Source organism: Danio rerio, chromosome 4 (genome assembly GCF_052040795.2).
Source record: "Danio rerio strain M-AB ecotype USA chromosome 4, GRCz13ab, whole genome shotgun sequence".
Taxonomy (NCBI): Eukaryota; Metazoa; Chordata; class Actinopteri; order Cypriniformes; family Danionidae; genus Danio; species Danio rerio.
In genome coordinates, this window is record NC_141024.2 from 53,487,100 (window position 1) to 53,506,268 (window position 19,169).

General features: G+C 36.0%; 2 protein-coding genes across 4 annotated transcripts in view; one reads left to right on the forward strand and one right to left on the reverse strand.

Annotated features, from left to right (window-relative positions):
• LOC137490924 (uncharacterized) overlaps window positions 1-19,169 on the forward strand; it is a 671,652-nt gene that overhangs the window by 645,230 nt on the left and 7,253 nt on the right. The window contains exons 1-2 of one of the 3 annotated variants that reach the window (XM_087248658.1): window positions 14,057-14,112; window positions 14,541-14,691. The exons of 1 other annotated variant lie outside the window; for it this stretch is intronic. In XM_087248658.1, the coding sequence (XP_087104784.1) occupies window positions 14,607-14,691 (85 nt within the window). In that variant the 5' untranslated portion in view covers window positions 14,057-14,112; window positions 14,541-14,606. Of the gene's footprint in view, window positions 1-14,056; window positions 14,113-14,540; window positions 14,692-19,169 lie in introns of those variants that run through there. One more of the 3 variants, XM_087248659.1, reaches the window with a different exon arrangement.
• On the reverse strand, window positions 1,909-8,187 carry LOC137490939 (uncharacterized). Its single transcript, XM_087249367.2, has 3 exons — window positions 8,127-8,187; window positions 7,289-7,438; window positions 1,909-3,308 (listed from the first exon to the last, which is right to left on the reverse strand). The coding sequence occupies exons 2-3, from the start codon at window positions 7,371-7,373 to the stop codon at window positions 2,512-2,514; spliced, it is 882 nt and encodes a 293-aa protein (XP_087105493.1). The 5' UTR covers window positions 7,374-7,438; window positions 8,127-8,187; the 3' UTR covers window positions 1,909-2,511.

A 19,169-nucleotide genomic window follows, 5' to 3' on the forward strand; every position in this document is an offset into this window, starting at 1 on the left:
AGTAGGCTCTACTGGTGGTTTAAAAGCCTGCTGCTCGCTCCAACACCAGACAGTACTTAGTAGTACCTCTGGCAACGTGGGAGAAATCATCTTAAGACCAGTAGACAGTATCTTTTAATCCTTTCTAGTCAAATAAAGGGGGAGATATTTGGTTCTGCCTCTCCACTGGAGTGCAGCATAGGGATGTTGACATTTGGTAAAGACTGTGAAAGGCAACTTTGTGTTGCATTAGTGAGGTTGATTGTACTGATATGTTGGTACCTTATGCTGCATTCCGGTTGAGGGTTAGGAAAGAGACTTTCTTCTGATATAGTCCCTCTAAAGGCTGATTTATACTTCTGCGTCAAGCCCATGCTTATGCTACGGCGCTAAAGCATAGCCCTACGCCGTGGCAATCGCTGACGTGCACCTCTCAAAAAATGTAACTACACATCACAACGACGCGTAGCGCAAGCTCTGTGATTGGTCAGCTTAGTAGCGCTGACGAGTCTGGGCGGGACTGAGCCGCGTAAGCCCAATAGAGCAATTGTTTACAAGTGTGGAGTCCCGTGAGAGAGCTCCAGATAAAAAGTTTTGTTTTGTGTTTACCTTATAGTAAAGTTGTTGCACGTCCGCCGGTTTCTGCTTCAAAAAGAGCAAGTTTGAGTCACTTGTACATTCAGGAAGTGTTCAGGAAAAACAAAGCACCAGCGAAGAAACTCGACACAGAGGAACATTTACACCTCACTGCCAACTAGCGTTTCGGAAGTGTTAATGCAGACCAACAGAGACTGCGCAGAAGTATAAATGCACAGCTACGCGTTGAATATTTAGCAGACCAGAATATTTTTTCCACAACAATTTACAGTCACTTGTCCAAAAGTCTTTGAATAAATCATAAGGTATGAACTCCTATTTTATAAATATACAAGGGCAATTATTGTCTATTTGCTCTGTGCGCTGCTCCAGATAGCCAAACAAGCTACATCATCCTTTACCTTAGGTTCTTCGCAACAAAATTAGTCCATTTTCAGCTTTTTCTGTCCTTGTGTGAATGAGTAATCCCCTGCTATGTCTTGTAAGTGCCAAATGCAATAAATTTGGGTCATGAAATTCCAAAATTCAAAAAAATACGATAACGTATTTACAAAATGACATTTTTTTAACTAGTCATTTTTCAAAATCTTTTGTTAGACTTTGCACATTACTTTTCTAAAAAAAAATTTACACACACACACACACATATATATATATATATATATATATATATATATATATATATATATATATATATATATATATATATATATTATTGCAGTTTATACTTTACATTTAAAGTGTGAAGGCCGTTTGGACATTGAAAAATAAAATGGAAAAAGTCTTACTGGGCTATTTGCTTTTTTGATATAGTGTTATGATTTTGATGTGGTTATGAAGAAGTAAAATTATGATTTTTGTGATAATAACCTTTGTAATATCTTGTTTTTCATTTTTGACAGGTAGGAAACTTGTGTTGTTTTTCCCACCTTTCGGTTGAACTAAAATGATTCTTGCATACTACATGATTAAGACAAAATTATTTTTTCTCGTGCGTCCTGACATATGCTGGTAACAAACAAAAACTGTCCTCAGTTTGATAGAGCACACAGGGCCTGAGTTATGCACTAAGGCTGGCTTTAAAAAAAACAAAAAAAACAAAGCTGTTTGTGTTGAGGTGGTTCATCATAGGACAGACAACATATATAATAATAGTTAGCATTTAACAGCAGTGTTTTTTGTAATTTCAAAGGGTTTTCTTTAAAATGACATTAAGATATTGCATTTATTGTTCTGTATGTGGGTGTGGTGAGACTTTAAATTTAGGTAGGGGGAAATACTTTTTTTTTTGGCATGTTACCTTCTTCCAGTTGGAATAGAATAACTCTTGCATGCATTATTATAGAGAGAAATTTATTTTTCTTGTGTTTACTGACACCTGCTGGAAAGAAATGGAATTTTGATGGAGCACACAAGGCCTGAGTTCCACATTTTTTAACTTCAGTTTATATAAAACAGTATTTTATGAAATTTCAAAGGATTTCTTTTAAAATCATACCAAAGTTTTGTATTTATTCCTATGCATGTGGTTATGGAACACTTTTTAAATCGGAATGCCAAATTCAGGCGGAAATACCCAAAATAGCCCAAAAGCTTAACAGGTTAATTACTGATGAGCTGCTGAAACTCATCCCACACTGAAGCTGCGGTCACACTAGAGTTTGAGCATGCGACATTTTGTTTTATGGTGCTGCGAAAAGGGGCGGGATTCAACAAGATTATTAGACATTAAAAAACGTGAGCGATTGTCCAGAGAGGTCATGTTTTGATCTTCGAGTCAAGTAATGCGATTTCGCAGGTCAGAGTTCACCAAGCTTGAACTCTGCAACGCAGTGAACTGTAAAACTTGACCCACAAACTTTCGTTTACAGTCTGGCGCATTTGCGTGCATATGAATGGAAGTCTATGGGGAGAAAGGTCTAGTGTAACTGTGGCTTAGGTGCAAGTGAATGGTTTCTCTCCAGTGTGGATCCTCATGTGTCGGTTAAGTTGTGATGATTGTATGAAACTCTTCCCACACCGAGTGCATGTGAATGGTTTCTCTCCAGAGTGGATTCTCATGTGTTCTTTAAGAGATGATGAGCGTCTGAAACTCTTCCTACACTGAGTGCAAGTGTATGGTTTCTCTCCAGTGTGGATCCTCATGTGGTGATTAAGGGATGATGATTGGCTGAAACTCTTCCCACAGAGAGTGCATGTGAATGGTTTCTCTCCAGTGTGGATCCTCATGTGTTGTTTAAGAAATAATGAGTGTCTGAAACTCTTCCCACACTGAGTGCATGAGAATGGTTTCTCTCCAGTGTGGATCCTCATGTGTTTATTAAGGTGAGATAAGCAACTGAAACTCTTCCCACACTGTGAGCATGTGGATGGTTTCTCTCCAGCGTGGATCATCATGTGGTAATTAAGGTGTGATGATTGGCTAAAGCTTTTCCCACACTGAGTGCATGTGAATGGTTTCTCTCCAGTGTGGATCCTCATGTGTTGATTAAGGTTTGATGATATGCTGAAACTCTTCCCACACTGAGTGCATATGTATGGTTTCTCTCCAGTGTGGATCCTCATGTGAATCTTAAGATCGCCTTTTCTTCCAAAATTCCTTCCACATTGAGTGCAGGTGAAACGATTTTCGTCTCTTTTTTTCAAAATACCATCAGTCTGTAAATGAGTTTTTTCCTCAATTTTGACATGATGTTCCTCTTCTTTACTCCCCTTATTCTCTTCAATTAGATCTAAAATAAAAAAATAAAAATAAAAAAACAGTTTTCATTAAGTCTTCAAAATCTCATAAAATGCGTAAAGGTGAAAAGACACTGGAAATATTGGCTACACACACTGTAATTTTGATGCACATTAAATGTAAAATAAATCAGATCATATTTTGTTCAGTCCATTAACGTGTGCACATTTAAGCCGATTCAATTCAATTCATCTTCATCTTGTGCTTTTACAATGTAAATTGTGCTGAAGCCACTTAACTTAGAAGTTCTAGTAAATTGAAACTGTGTCAGTCCAGTTTTCAGAGTTTCTCATAAAAGTAATTTTGGTCATATTGATAAGACACAGATTTGAAAGCTGTAAGTGGCCTATTTTTATCCATATATATTCAGAATTACAACAAAATGTTTTTCTAAAATTTGTTAAGCAGACAGGGAATACTTGTTCATTCTGTGCCTGACTGGTAAACACATCGGAAAAAAAAAAAGTTCTGAGGTAACAGTTGAACAAACAGCTGAATATTTGTCTCGCAAACATGAGACATACCTGTACAGCATCTGCATAAAGGCTGAAATGTGCACCTTTCCCCTTGTGTGCTGTTGGGTCATTTTCATCCTTTCTGGGTTGATTTTGTGGATTAATTTGGTCAAAACTTTGTGTTTTAGAAAATTGATTGATATTTGGAAACATCTTATTTTGACATAATCTAGCATCTATGCATCTAGCATATTATTTTATAGCTATATTCTACTGTAACATGCTACGTCAGTTAGCAATAAATTATAAATCGACTTTCTTATAAATATACCTAAGATGGCTGGAAGTACACATGTAAACCATTTATGGGCGCAGTCGTGTAAATGATCAGTTGAAGCCTTTTAATATTTACTCAGATCTTATTTTCATCCAACAGCAATAGCTGGATGCCTTCATCCATATTAGGGATTTCCTGGAATGTTCTGCTACTTTTGTGAGGCATATATGGAATTTCTGCTCAAGTTTAAATGAAACAGGCATTACATGCATTTAAAGTGCTACAATGCCCACATCAACCTATTTTGAGGAAAACTGAAAAAAAAATCATTTTCTTCTTAAGAAATAATTTTTTGTACCATTTTTGATACAATTGTTGTTACATTAAAAAATAGTAGCCTATTGAACATCAATATATAGCAAAGTAATGAAGTCAGAAATTCCAGTATCCGGACAACATTACACCTTAGTTAAAAATTCTGTCCAAAAGAACATGCTTGCAGCTTCGTATCACATCGAATAACAACTCACACTATAAAATAAATTATATTTTCAGATTTGAAGACAATTACATTTTCAAAAAACAAACAGAAACTGCAAATCAGGAGGAGATCGGAGGCTCAAGAGGTATGATATGGCTCATAACAGACTAGTAAATGAGAAGTGGGTTAATTTATAAATGTTTTTTCTTTTTTGATGTTACGAGTTACGCTGGATCTAATCTCACTATATTTGCTAAAAGTGATATTTAATTCATCTTGTTCTCTATATCTAACGTAGGGCTGGACAATAATATAATATCAATATATCACAATAGATTTTTTTTCAATAGCGGTGATATGATTTTTAAACCCATTTACGATATTTTGTAATATTATACGATATTTTGACCTGAATACAGATATAGAGGAACAAGCTTCCACAAGTAAGAATCCAGACAAAGTAGTTGATGTGGACGTTATTCGGCTTTTTAAGTTCCGATAAACTTTTTGTTTCGGCGCTCTGCAAACTGCGGGAGAGCGATGCCGACTAGCATCGGAAACACATCAAATAGGTTCATAAAAGTTTAAGTCAACCTGTCGCCTCACCATCCACCTTCCCGATACCAAACACAGATGGCTATGAGGCGCAGTGTAGGGTTTTGCATGTCTACACTTGAATATACAACTATAAATTTCTCGCATATAAACATATACTATGTTCAAAACAAGTATGACACTTGCACATATATAAACCTACTGCATGCATACACCCACATACACATGCACAGACATATAAACTCGATCCTTACATAAACTTGATCCTTGGATAAACACCCAAATTAACACACACACACACATACACACATACATACACACACACACACACACACACACACACACACTCACACACATTTGATTAATAGAAGTATTAAATCTGTTAAATAATGAAAATGTGTTATACAAAATATTAGTTCATATAAATAGACAATATAAAAAAATAGAACTATTTTATGTTAAATCTTTTAACTTAATTAGGTAATTACATACACAAAAATAGTCAGAAAGAACCCTTAAAGGACGTTTAAGATAAAAAGCAACCACAACTTTAAATATACTCAAACAACTCTTTTCCTTTGCAAATATTAATGTAGCCTATACTCTTTTTGATTTGCTCTTTAATTATAATTATTATTCTTTTTCTATTTTTTTTACGATGTGGATTTTGGTATTATTTTGACCAGAAATAATAAACTGCCGAAAACAGTCAAACTACTTGCTCTACAAACAGGTGTGTTCATGACTATACATACAAATAAAAATAATTAAATAAGAAAATATGACTTTGCGACATCAAGCAGCATTAGGCATGGGCCAGTATAAGATTCTGACAGTATGATATCCTAAAATATATTTTCTTCTGAGACACTTTTAAAATATTTTTGAGCAGTAAACATGTCAGGCTAAATAATTGAAATGAATCACAGATTTCTTTACGGTTTAAAACAGCCTCTTTGGTCTTTACTGCAGGGGATACTGTTGTCCTAAAAACAAAACATTAAAAAAAACTTACATATACTGTAGGAACGGTGCAGCAGGAAATGTTGGCGATTTTAAAACCTTGACTTTTCCAAACTGCGGTAAACCATTAATATAGTTATTGCCCCATGCCTCAGCAGCATAACACTGATATTTAGGATCTAAAAATTAATTCTTTAAAAAGGTCTCAAGCAAAAAGATTCCAATGGCGCCGCCTGTTGGTGCATGAAGAATAGGGTCTATATTCTGCGACTGTAAAATATTTTCTAACAATTAATTATTTTAGTGTCCATTTCTTTCAGCATGCTCAATATTGGGGGCATCCACATTTTTTGACATACTGTAAACCAGAGTTTCTGCAGGTTTTACAAAGTTAAATTTAAGACTTTATGATATTTTTAAGACCATTATGAATGAAATTTTAGACTCATAAAGGGCTAAAGGCTAAATAACTTTTCAAATGGCCCAGATGGAAAAGATTTTTATTTGCCCCATAAATATAAAATTTATTTTTAAAACTAAAAAATGAACAAATGTTTTTAAAGTTTTAAAAACTATAACAAACTAAATCTATGCACAACAATCTGTCCAGGTTAATATCCACAGCAGTAAATACATGGAGCACGTTTAAACAAATGTTATTGTGAGGAAAATAATTAAACCATTATGATAAATAGAGTTAAAAAGACCTTTTTGAATAAAAAGTTGAAAGTTTTATTAAGTTGAATTGTTGGTGATTGAATTGGTTTTGGCCAGATTGGGTAGAAAAACATGAACAAAGGAAAATAAAGACTTGTTTAAAAAAGACACAATACAGCACAACATTTCAGTAAATTTAAGACTTTTTAAGGCCTAAAATGTTAAGTCTGTTATGAGAATACTGTAGGTCAAATATCGTCAGCTTAGTTAAACCTTTTATTAATTTATTGTTTTTATTTATTTTATAAAGCACCAAGGATGCTTTACAAACAGCAAAAGAACAAGAAAAGCAATAACGTTAAGAAGGTAGAGATAATGGGAGACTAAAAACACATAAAAGAAAGAAAAGACATGAGAACAAGTAACGAAAGAAACTCATTCTGTCTTTTAATGAGTGCTTATGTGCATTTAGGATAATTAGGCAGCACACTCAGGGCTGCAAGATGGATTTAGTATTCTTATTATTAAAATATATCTGAATGAGGATCAAATGACTGAGTTGGTCTTTGAGAATGAAAACCAACCTGTTTGTTCCTGCAGATCTTCCTGTTTGACTGTGAATGTTTCTTCAATCTTCACATCTTCACTCTCCTCTTTAATAAACGCCATCTTTATAACAGTGTGGAGATCAGTCGCTTCAGCAGGAGTTTTTCTCTGTGTTTGGACACTTTATCCTGTTTAAAATGAACAAAAAAATAAAAATGTCCTGATTAAAATAAATAAAACAATGAACAGAAACAAAATAACTTCTCTTCAACACTTGCTTCAACAGTTTCTTTTAATTATCAAAAAGAAATCAGGTAAAACATTTCTTTAAAAATAGAGGTAAAATTGGTTTTATATTCGCACATTCGTACTTTCCCCTTAATGATATAATTTCATTAAAGTATTATTTGCAAACTCTAAATAGCGAAATCATAATAGCAGCCAATGACTATCAAAGTACAACATTGTTTACAGTCAAATAAACAGTGCTAATGTTGTTTTCAAGTCATACTTGCATGCTAATTCCGATCAAATATTCAAAGTAACATGGTAAACAATATATAGACTGCTAAATGAACGAATGTGTGAATATAAAACCAACTTTACCTCTTATCAGAAAAGTTTGAGAAACCCTGCTTTAAAACACCTATTACACTCTTTTCGGTTTCAAACAATAGCCCTCGGCTACTGATAATAAAATAGTACTACGTTGTATAAAGGGTTTAAATATTATTGTCAAAAGCAGGTACATAACTTAGCATCGGATTAAAAAAAATCTGGAACTTTAATTAAATCGGGCTATGTATATGTCATTTCTGTGTGTTTGCCTCGTAAATATATAACAGGCTATATCCGTAAACATTTAAAAACACAAACCTTTCTCCAGTTGAATCACAGCGCTAAAGCGGCGCCGCCTGATGACGTCACACGTCACGACAAAATAAAAGTCTTTATTTTGTCGTGACGTGTGACGTCAAAATAAAAGTCTTTATTTTGTTTCGCTTTTTTGCCAATTACTGTTCCAGTCATGACTTATTGATACATTTCTCCCATGTTTTTTACTTTATACTATTTCTGCTCTCTCTCTCTCTCTCTCTCTCTCTCTCTCTCTATCTATCTCAAATTCAAATTCAAAGAGCTTTATTGGCATGACTGTAAAACAAATCACAATGTTGCCAAAGCAATAACAAAATACAGAACATTCATATAGATAAAAGAAATATAAGTAATAATAAACAAACACATATACATATCGTTATATTATACATGTTGTCACAATAAACAAGTTAATTAAAAAAAAGATTAGCATATAATAATAAATGGTAAGGACAGAGAGCTTTAATTACGGATAAGGGGGTTCAGCCTTTTTCTCTCATACGGTGGCATGAGGACACGTACTGTGCTGCTAGGTGGAGACACTTTTCATTTTCTCCCAAAATATAATGGAGTTTCTCCGTATTTGTGGCTTGCTGGAATTGTGGTAGAATCAGAGACACTTGTGTGAAGTAAGCTTCTCTGATGCTCTGATATTTGCTGCAGTGAGTGAGGAAATGCAGCTCATCCTCCACAACTTCAGCAGGGCAGTGTGGACAGTCTGAGCTCTGGGCTCCTCCAGCTGCGCTTGTGTCGGCCCGTCTCCACACTCAGACTGTGTCCACTCAGACGGTACCGGTTCAGCAGCTTTCTCTGACTGGGGCTCTTAATGTTGGTCAGATACGGGGCCAGTTCATAACCAGGTTTAATCTGGTTGAAGCACGCCAACTTTTTTATTTGTTGTATTTTATTTTGCCAATTGACTTCATAATCCTCCTGGGTAATCTTTTCTATTTCTTTAGTCTTTATATGTTGGGACAGGGTTTGTGAATTTAGTTGGTGTTTTTCCACCAGATAGTGCATGGGGTCGCTGGCCGGATGTGCATTTCTATATATGAGGGCTTGCTGATGGTAGCTCTCTGGGCTGGAGTCTGACAGATGGAGCCAGAACTTCCCTGCTCTCTTCTGAATTTCTGAGAGCAGAGGGAACCTGCCTAGTTCTGCTCTGCAACCAAGGCTGGGTGTGCTTCTGTAAACTCCGAGGATGTTTTTGCAAAACTCCAGATGAAAGATTTCAACTGGAGTTTTTTCCCAAGATTCATAGTTTAATTTAAATGTGGGTCCCCAGAGAGTCTCTCTCTCTCTCTCTCTCTCTCTCTCTCTCTCTCTCACACACATTACACATTTTAGGAGCTTTTTTGGCATGACAAATAACTGTACATTTGTATTGCCAAAGCAGTGCAGCGTCGCTGTGTACAAACAAGACAGTGGAAAAAGGGCAGTAGTGCAAAAAAATATGGATATAAAATATAATACAGAGAAAACACAGAAATAAATAAAATAAAAATAGATTAATGAAATTAAAAATAAATTAATAAAAATAAAAAGATTAATAAAAAAAGATTTAAAAATAGATTAGATTTCTTTCTCTCACACACACAAACACACTTCAGTATTTAAAGTTGATCAAAAATTTTTAATCTAAACATTTTAAGACAATTTTGAGAAACTTTTTTTTAATCCAGTTCATGATGACTTGCATGTCTACAACACATTACTTCCTATTAATATCCGAGTCCAAATCTCATCCTCATAATTATGACCCCTTATTTTCTTTTCTATTTTTACAACTTCATAGGCCTATATAGGGTTTCTTATTGTTTCATATGAATTGTCGTTTCTTCTAAACTGTTCCACATTTCCTGCCATTCTTTAGCAGTTTCTTCAGTAAAATATTTAATTTACAGAAGCATTAAAGGGGTAGTTCACATAAAAATTACAATTCTGACATTTACTCATCTTCTACTTGTTCCAAACCTGTGTGAGTTTCTTCTGCTGAATGGAAATAAAGAGAATAGGCTACAGGGTCAAAAGGCAGCCACTATATGGTTCAACAGCGCCTACTTTGGGCATGGCTGCTTTTTTCAACATTTTCTGGCACTCAAAATGTTCTTGGAACTCGATTACAATTGAACCACTAAAGTCACTGTCAAAGTCAATGTTTTTGGTTCCTTTTCTGGACTTTGAGCATCTCGGGACTCTTGCTGTGTATGACAGATGAGGGAGCTCTCTGATTTCATCTAAAGTGTCTTCATTTGCGTTCTGAAGATGACCAAGTTCTCAGGGGATTAAAACAACAGGTAGAGGGACAATCGTTCTCGAGTGCCTAGTGTACACTATAACACACGCATTCCACCACTGCTGATATACAGCCACATTGCACTGCTTTTTTTATTTACTTATTTTTATTGCAATAACAACAGGCCATCACAACAAATAGAAATACAAAAACTGATAGCACTGATACTCGTGATGATATTCCCAGGTAGGAGGCGACGTTCACGCAACCTTGCACAACGTTCTTTGAAAGTTCCCTAAAGGTAATAAAAAAATCCAGAACCTTTACAGAACATTAGGGATGTTCTTAAAACGTTCTCGTTTAGTCATAAAATAACGTTACCAGTATGACTTAAGGAGGACGTTCTGTTTTGGCCATTCTATGGTTACATAATAACATTACAAAGAGAACCTTTGTAGGGATAGTTTACAGTTTAACCCAAAGAATGACCAGTCTGGTAGATGAAGAAGAGCCGGAGTCAGAGATTTAAAAAAATAAATTAAGTTTACTGAAGATAGTTTGCAGTTTCATTCGCAGAAGCCAGCTTCAACACTCTCAATGAGTTCCTAGGCCGCTCTGCTTACAGTTTCAACAATCGAACAATTATACTCTTTACACAAGTCCAGAAAGGGTGGGATCCAGGTAAACAGTTCTCATTGGTTACAACAGAAATAGACAATTCTAAATACATGCGTCAAAGAAACATAGTATCTACTTCCAGATATGGATGGCCTTAATGTGTGCATCAAAGAAAGCATTGTATCTGTCTCCAAATATGGATGGCGACCTGATGCCTAGAGGTGAGGTCGCCCTAAGTTATTAGGAGCTGATCTCCGACCTGTAAAAAGCTAAACCAGGAAAACAATAGACACAAACGACCATCTGTGTTAAAGACTCAAGGATGTTTCTTGTACGTTCAGCTGTGTTATCAGGCTGGTTCAAGACTGTTTCCATCAACAGTCTGCTGCAATATCTTTACTCCACACAGTCTATCTCCACACAAAAAGGAATTACATTAAAATTAATTATACTCAAAAACAGATCAATCAAACAGCTATAATATTATAGGCAATATCAGGACAACTAGAACAGGTGTCTTCTTCTCCTCTGTATTGGACCTCCAGTCATAGGAACAGATGAGGAGAGAGAGATCTCCATGACCTACTGTGTTGTGAGTAATGCGTTACATACGTATGTATTACAGTAATGTATTACATTTTCCTGTAACGCAGTAGTGTAAGGCATTACTAATACATTTTCAGTAATATTTTACTCGGTACATGTTCGGTAACACGTGCGTTACAACACACTTTTTGCCCGCAAGACATTAACAAATAAAAAATACCGCAGTTCTATTTCCTGTTCGTGGCTAGAGAATATATGCGCGTGCTGTCATTAATCTCCCTCTGGCAATGGGACCTTTTTACTTTGAACGCGGAATGATTTCAGCTTCTGAGCTCAAGGTCCGGGGCTATTGGCTCAGCCCGGTTCGCAGTACGCGCAGCGGACAAGCGGCAAATAGATGAAAATGGCATAAGACAGTGCATTCGCGAGACGGACATAAGTGCATATGGCGTTATTTCACTGACAAATGTCGTAAGCTCATTCATGTAATACGAGCGAGTGAACGTGCCGGTTTCCTCTGTGGACAAAACTCCTCGCGTTCACTCAACACTGGCTGGGCTGCTCACGTGCTAAAGACCTGCTCTCGCTCCGTCAGATGATGCAGACTCACAATCTGCCTTGTGTTTCCTCTTCCTTTCGTTTTGTTGCTCTCCAGAGATCCGCCTTTTTAATTGTTATCCCAAGAATTTTATATGGTTTATATATTGCTACACTATTTACCTACAGGTTAAGATAAATTCTATAATAAATACTAGTGTTTTTGAGTGTAAGGTATACTGCCTATGTTTTAGGCTAGTATTTACAATGAATGCTTAAGCATACTGTCGTATTAAGAATAGTGAACTCATAAAGTTAAATATAAAGTGTAGTTTTACTACAGTAAATTGTGGTGAATTGTAGTACAATCTACCCCATATTGTAAAAAAAAAAAACTACAGCACTGGATCTTTTGTTTATATTACACTTGTTGTTTTACCATAGCAACTATAGTATTACCACAACAGGGTAATTAAAGCACTTAATGACAATATGTGTGTTCAGGGGCCCTGTGGAACAGCTTCTTCTCAAAATGAAGATGATGGCAGGGAAAATGTCCTCCACAATCTGATCAACAATGTGGAAGACAACAGACACTAGTTCACTTTTTTTCAGTTGCCATAAAAAATGTGATTAATAATGAGATTTATTTGAAGAGTGAATAGTACAGTAGGCTATAATACCTTATCAAGTGTTTCTATTAGTTAAATTTCTGCTTGCGTTAGTTTTTATTTTTGTCTAATGCTTTTTTATTTGAAATATCTCATCATATAACATACAGACAACAATGTTATGGTTTATTAGATTAAAAATTATAAGTCTATTTTAGTATTTTGGTTATTATTAATAAATAGTGTACTAATATAATTCATATCAAAAAGCTTGAAAGGAAAAGGGAACACAAGACACGAATTGTGAGTCTGCATATAATCTCACTAAAAGAGCAGTGTACTGAGAGCACGCAAAAAAACTTGTGCGTGAGCAGAGCATATTTGAGAGATCGTGAGAATTTGTGCGCGAGCAGCGTATGTGAGAGCTCGCAAGCAGTTTTGTCCACAAACAGGAAATCGGTGCACAAACTTTATACTGAGAAAGCTGTTCATCATGCTCACTTTGTGCAGGACGGTTTTGTGTTGTAAACCACTTGAATGTAAAGTAAATACAATAATGGCAACAATAAGAAAAGAAACAAAATCTGCATTTTGTCATGGCATTGGAGTTTACATATCGGCCTGTTGTGTCTAATATGAATATAGCCAAGCCATTCACAGATATTGCCAGATAATCACTTTACCTCTACCATACTATTAACAGATCATTTGTAATTCTGGCGGTCATCCTTTCTTGCATTGTCTTGAGCCTTTACATTTCCAATTATATAATATATTGTTAGTAGCCTGGAGAGGTTACAGTCATTCTGCTACATCAAATTACTTTCTACTGAATGTAAAATGCTCATTATAGAACATTATAATTTTATAATGTTAAGTTCTAATTCTGTAGTTATTTTGATGAATAACTAAAAAGTAATATAAGAGTAATGTAACATATTACAATTCTGAGACAGTAATATTGTAAGGTAAGGGATTACATTTAAATAACAGTAATAAGTAATCTGTAATATATTACAGTTTGGAAGTAACTTGCACAACACTGATAATAATTAAATAACATTTTAACAATTCATCATATTATTCAATATATCACATTAATATTCAATATATTATATTACTGTTCAACATATATTATTCATACAAATCAATACAAAATAGATCAGAATATACTTTACATTTAACAATCAAAATTTTAAGATAAAACAGTAATAAAAATAATAATCAGTGTATTTACAATGATTCATTTATAATCAAGGTGTGTGTCCAAGGTGTGTGACACAGAGAGCAGATATAGTGGAAAGTGTAAAATGAGGGAGAAATGTATCAATAAGTCATGACTGCAACAGTAAGTGGCAAAAAAAAGACTTTTATTTTGGCGTGGCGTGTGACGTCATAAGGCTGCGCCGCTCCTGCGCTGGAATTCAACTGGAGAGAGGTTTGTGTTTAAAACTTTTACAAAAATATGAACTGATTGATTAAAGTTTCAGGTTTTTCATCTGATGCTAAATTATGAACCTGCTGTTGACAATATTATTTAACCCTTTATACAACATAATACTATTTTGCTGACAGTAATGAGAGCTATTGTTTGAATAAGTTAACAGAAATGTGTGTAATACATATTTTAATAACCTTTTAATTTTTTAAATAGCATAATGTCATTCCATTCGAAGTATAAAAGAAATTAAGTAACTTACTAGTTTTAATCAGGTCATTGTTTCTTGCTCGGACTTTTACCTGATTTGTTTTTGTTAATGACTCTCATATAAAGAAACTGTTGAAGCAAGTGTTGAAGAGAAGTTTTTTTGTTTCTGTTCATTGTTTTATTTATTTAAAAAAAATTATTGTTTTGTTCATTTTAAGCAGGATATAGTGTCCAAACGGAGAAAAAATCCTGCTGAAGTGACTGATCTCCACACTGTTATAAAGATGGTGTTTATTAAAGAGGAGAGTGAAGATGTGAAGATTGAAGAAACGTTCACAGTCAAACAGGAAGATCTGCAGGAACAAACAGGTTGATTTTCATTCTCTAACACCAACCAACCAAAATGGTCTTGTTTGAAATATGTCAAAAATCGTGGATGCCCCCAATTTTAAATATGCTGAATGAAATGGACACTTAGATAATTAAGTATTATAAAACATTGTACAGTATTCTAAACTATATGATGTTGCTGTGGGACAACGTGAGGCAAAACAAACAAACTATAGTGGAACAATAACGTTTAGCATTGCACTGACTACAACTGGCCAACAAACTAGTCTAAAAAAGACTTTTGCTGATTTAGATATGGATTACAGCATGCAAAAATTGTTAACCCTGGGTCATTCTAACGCTGGATAAACAGAATCCTGGGTTATCTGTAATCATGTTCCACACTGCTCATGTTATACCTGGGGTTAAAATATAATCCTGGATGTTCATTAACAGATGTTTCACATTCACAAACCCAGGATTAACATTATTATTTGTATATTTACATTGCCACTGTCCCTGATTGGACAAACAGCAGGAAACCTTTTTAGATGGCATTTCTGCATCTCGTCGGGTATATAAAATGTCGCCACGTAAGTCTTCAGCTAAGCCTCAGGACATGCACAAAGGCAAGAAAACAAAGACAAAAGTACAAATGAATGAAAATAAGTAACAAAGTATGTCATCTTGCCATCTCCTCATCACTCCGGTTTACAGCAAACGTGGCTTTAGGCATTTGCATAAGTTTTATACAATAATGCAAACTCACTAATATAAGCGTAAATTATGTGCACTTGCTACGAACATGCAGGATTTGTCTCAATCGGGTTTTCCAAGTAGGTTATAAATGTTCAAATCGAGTGGTAGAAAAATAAATCACCTGATGAATGTAGTTCATAAAGATCATTAGCTTAATTGGGATCGATGCCAAGATACTCACTAAGCTGCTGGCCAGGAGACTCGAGATAGTACTCGAGATAATGCTGCGTTCACACCAGACGCAGAACGCGCGTCAAGCACGAGTGATATAAATGTTAAGTCAATGCAAACGCGCGAATAGACATCCTGCGGCGCGAATGACGCAAATTGCGCGATTGGCGCGGGGCGAATTAAGTGTTTTGCGTGTTTGAATCTCTCGAGTTCGAAAATCTGAACTTCAGCGTACATTTGCGCCGCGTTAACCAATCAGAAGCTTGCTCTTGTGGGGGCGTGATTGTGACGTAGAACCTGTTGTCGGTGTTCCGAGGGAAATCCCCCAGCCTTCACCGACAACAGTTCATCAAACTCGGCTTGGCTTAGTCAGAAGTACCGCTGAAAACCTCTATCATCCAGGTTAAGTTTCTGGAGGAGTTTATGAGCTCACAGGGCTGGATGCACCTCTGAAAGAATGTAGTGGACTCAGACACGACCCTAAACGTATCAACGCTGTTTTTCAGTCTTCATAAAGCACATAAACACTGTTATTTTCTTCATAAAATCCATGTTAGCCATTTAGCTATAAAGCTAGAGTCTTCGGGCAGACAGAAGCCCTGCCCATCAAGCTAATCCGCGTCGGTTCTGAAGTGAATGTGACACGCGAAAGAAGCGGGGTTTGGCGCGAATAGCGCGATTTATCCACGCGTTCCGCATCTGGTGTGAACAGCATAAGAAGACTTATGAATGTTATACAGTACACCAATCAACACAACTATAAAGCAATTTCTGTATCTTCAGATGCAGAGAAAGCTTTTGATAGGGTTGAGTGAAGTTACCTGTTTAAAACTCTGCATAGTTTTAGTATAAAGGGTGAATTTTTAAAAGAGATTCAAACCATCTATCACTCCCCCATGTCTTGCATTATTACTAATGGTCTACGATCAGATCCTATTCCACTTGCTAGGGGCACCAGACAGGGCTGCCCACTGAGCCCTCTTCTGTTTGCATTGGCTCTAGCAGAAGCTATCAAACAGAATAAAAATATAAAGGGGATTTCAATGAAGAGTTGTGAACACAAAATTGCACTTTATGCAGATGATATTCTGCTGTTTTTATCATCACCTGAACACTATCATTTTTTGAAGATTTTAGTTTAACTTCTGGCTACAAAATTAACTTTAATAAATCAGAAGCATTGCCATTAGGTAATTTAGATTCTGAATCTATAGTAAATTTTTTTTAAAATGGTCAAAATCTGGATTTTTTTTTTATCTCGGAATTAAAGTGTCAACTGACTTAAATTAACTATGGAAACTTAATTATGCCCCAATTGTTCAAATGGTCAAAAAAGACTTTAACCGCTGGCAAACCCTTCCCCTTTCACTCTTTGGTAGGATAAGCTTAATAAAGATGAATATTCTCCCCCGATTATTATTCCCTTTTCAAATGACACCCTTATAATTAAGCAGGAATGCCTCGTCCCAGCTTGAAAGTGCTTTTTCTAGATTTATATGGAATGGCAAAAAAAACTTAAATCTCTGCAGATGCCAACAGAGCTAGGTGGATTAGCTCTGCCTAATATTGATATTATAACTGGGCTTGCCATGCCAGACTCATTTGGAAATGGTTCAGCTCTTACTATGACCGATGCCCTAGTGTGAATTCCTGGGCCTGCTCCCATCTGTCTGGAGTTTGTTTACTTGTCCCCCCAAGTAAGAAGAGACAGTGAAGAAAAATACAATACTTTATAGCTCTATTAAAGTTTGGCGACAGATTTCCAGGTTTTTAGGGAGAGGGGAAGCTATAATTATGTTAAAACCAATTTTTTTGAATCAGGATATCCCTGGCATAGATTCACCTCTCTTCAAAACATGGCACATAAAAGAAATTCGTATTCTATCTGACTTGTTCCAGGATGACTCTTTAATGTCCTTTCAACAATTACAAAATAAATTTGATCTCCCAAACCAACATCACTTTGGATATCTGCAAATTTGTCACTGTTATGTCAAAGCAAAAACAAATACCAGATACATTAGCACTAAATAGTTTGGAAAGTGTTCTCGCTAACACAACAAATGCTGTTCATTTTATTTCTAGATTTTATTCTTTTCTATACTCTAATATCTCTGGACTTGTGAACACAGTGGCCCATAAGTGGGAGGAAGACCTGTGTAATGTTTATATAGATGATGACTTTCATGAGGCTTTGAGGTGTATTAGATCCACTTTTATTTGTAATCGACTTTAGAGACTCAATATAAGATTTTACATAGGCTGCATATAACGCCAGTTTTATTGAATAAAATGGATTCTTCTATTCCAGCTCTTTGTGTTAAGTGTCATACAGAGCTTGGTACATTCTTTCATTGTTTCTGGAAGTGCAAACTTATTTGAAGATTCTGGAACTTTATTGCATATGAAATTAGCACAATTTTTAAGATCAAATTAAAAAAGATCCCGGTCTTTTTCTTTTGGGACTCCCTTCTAAAACACAAGAAATGTCATTGACCCTTGACACCAAAGGTTATAAATTGTTAGATAAACTGCTACTTGTGACAAGAAAATGCATCCTTATTAAGCCTGGTTTATACTTCTGCGTCACATGACCGGCGTGACCCGCGGCACATGCAACGCCCGTTGCTGTGCATTTATACTTCTGCACGCTGTCTCTGTTGGCCTGCATTAACACTTCCGAAACGCTAGTTGGCAGTGAGGTGTAAATGTTCCTCTGTGTCGAGTTTCTTCGCTTCTGTTTAGCTTTTCCTGAACCCTTCCTGGTTGTACAAGTGACTCAAACTCGCTCATTTTGAGGCGGGAACTGGCGGACGTGCAACAACTTTAACTATGAGGTAAACACGAAACAAAACTTTCCATCCGGAGCTCCTTCACGGGACTCCACACTTGTAAACAATTGCTCGCGCCATTCGCGTGGCTCTTGGTCCCGCCCACACTCGTCAACGCTACCAAGCCGACCAATCACAGAGCTTGCGCTATGCGTTGTTGCGGAGTAGAGTTACATTTTTTGAGAGGTGCACGTTAGTGACGCCGACGGCCACGGCGAAGGGCTATGCGTCAGCGCCGTAGCATACGCCGGCGTTTGACGCAGAAGTATAAATCAGCCTTAAGATGGATACCCCCCCCCATTCACTGAAAATGAATGTTTATTAAATTGACAAATTTATATTTTTGCATTATGTTTAGTTTGTGTTTATATAATTTTTTTAATGAACAAATTTAGCTTCATCATCTACTCTTTAAGCTTTAGCTCAAGCTTTTACTGATGGGCACAAGGCAAGCTATTGTGTAAATCTAGTTGATGCTTGCTGTAATAGAAAGAGATGATGACTGTCCTGCTTGTTGATTCACCCTGCAGATGAGATGCTCAGCGTGAACCCTGAGCCTTGTGATGGATGGCGTCTCCCTCACAGTTGCTCTTACTCTGGACACGTTACTCTGGATGTTGTAGGGTGTAGATGTATAAATCAGAAAGAAATGCATTAGCAGGGTACCCCCAGGATCCTCCAAATGAAATTCAAGGCTTTTAAAGACCTTTTTAATACCTTTTCAAATTAAGTTCAATGTTCATCTAACATCAAGGA

Coding starts and splice junctions, on each gene's coding strand:
- LOC137490939 (XM_087249367.2), bottom strand. CDS start 7,373: ATGGCGTTTATTAAAGAGGAGAGTGAAGATGTGAAGATTGAAGAAACA. Junction 3,309..7,288: donor AGATCTGCAGGAACAAACAG/GTTGGTTTTCAT, acceptor TTTTTATTTTAG/ATCTAATTGAAGAGAATAAG.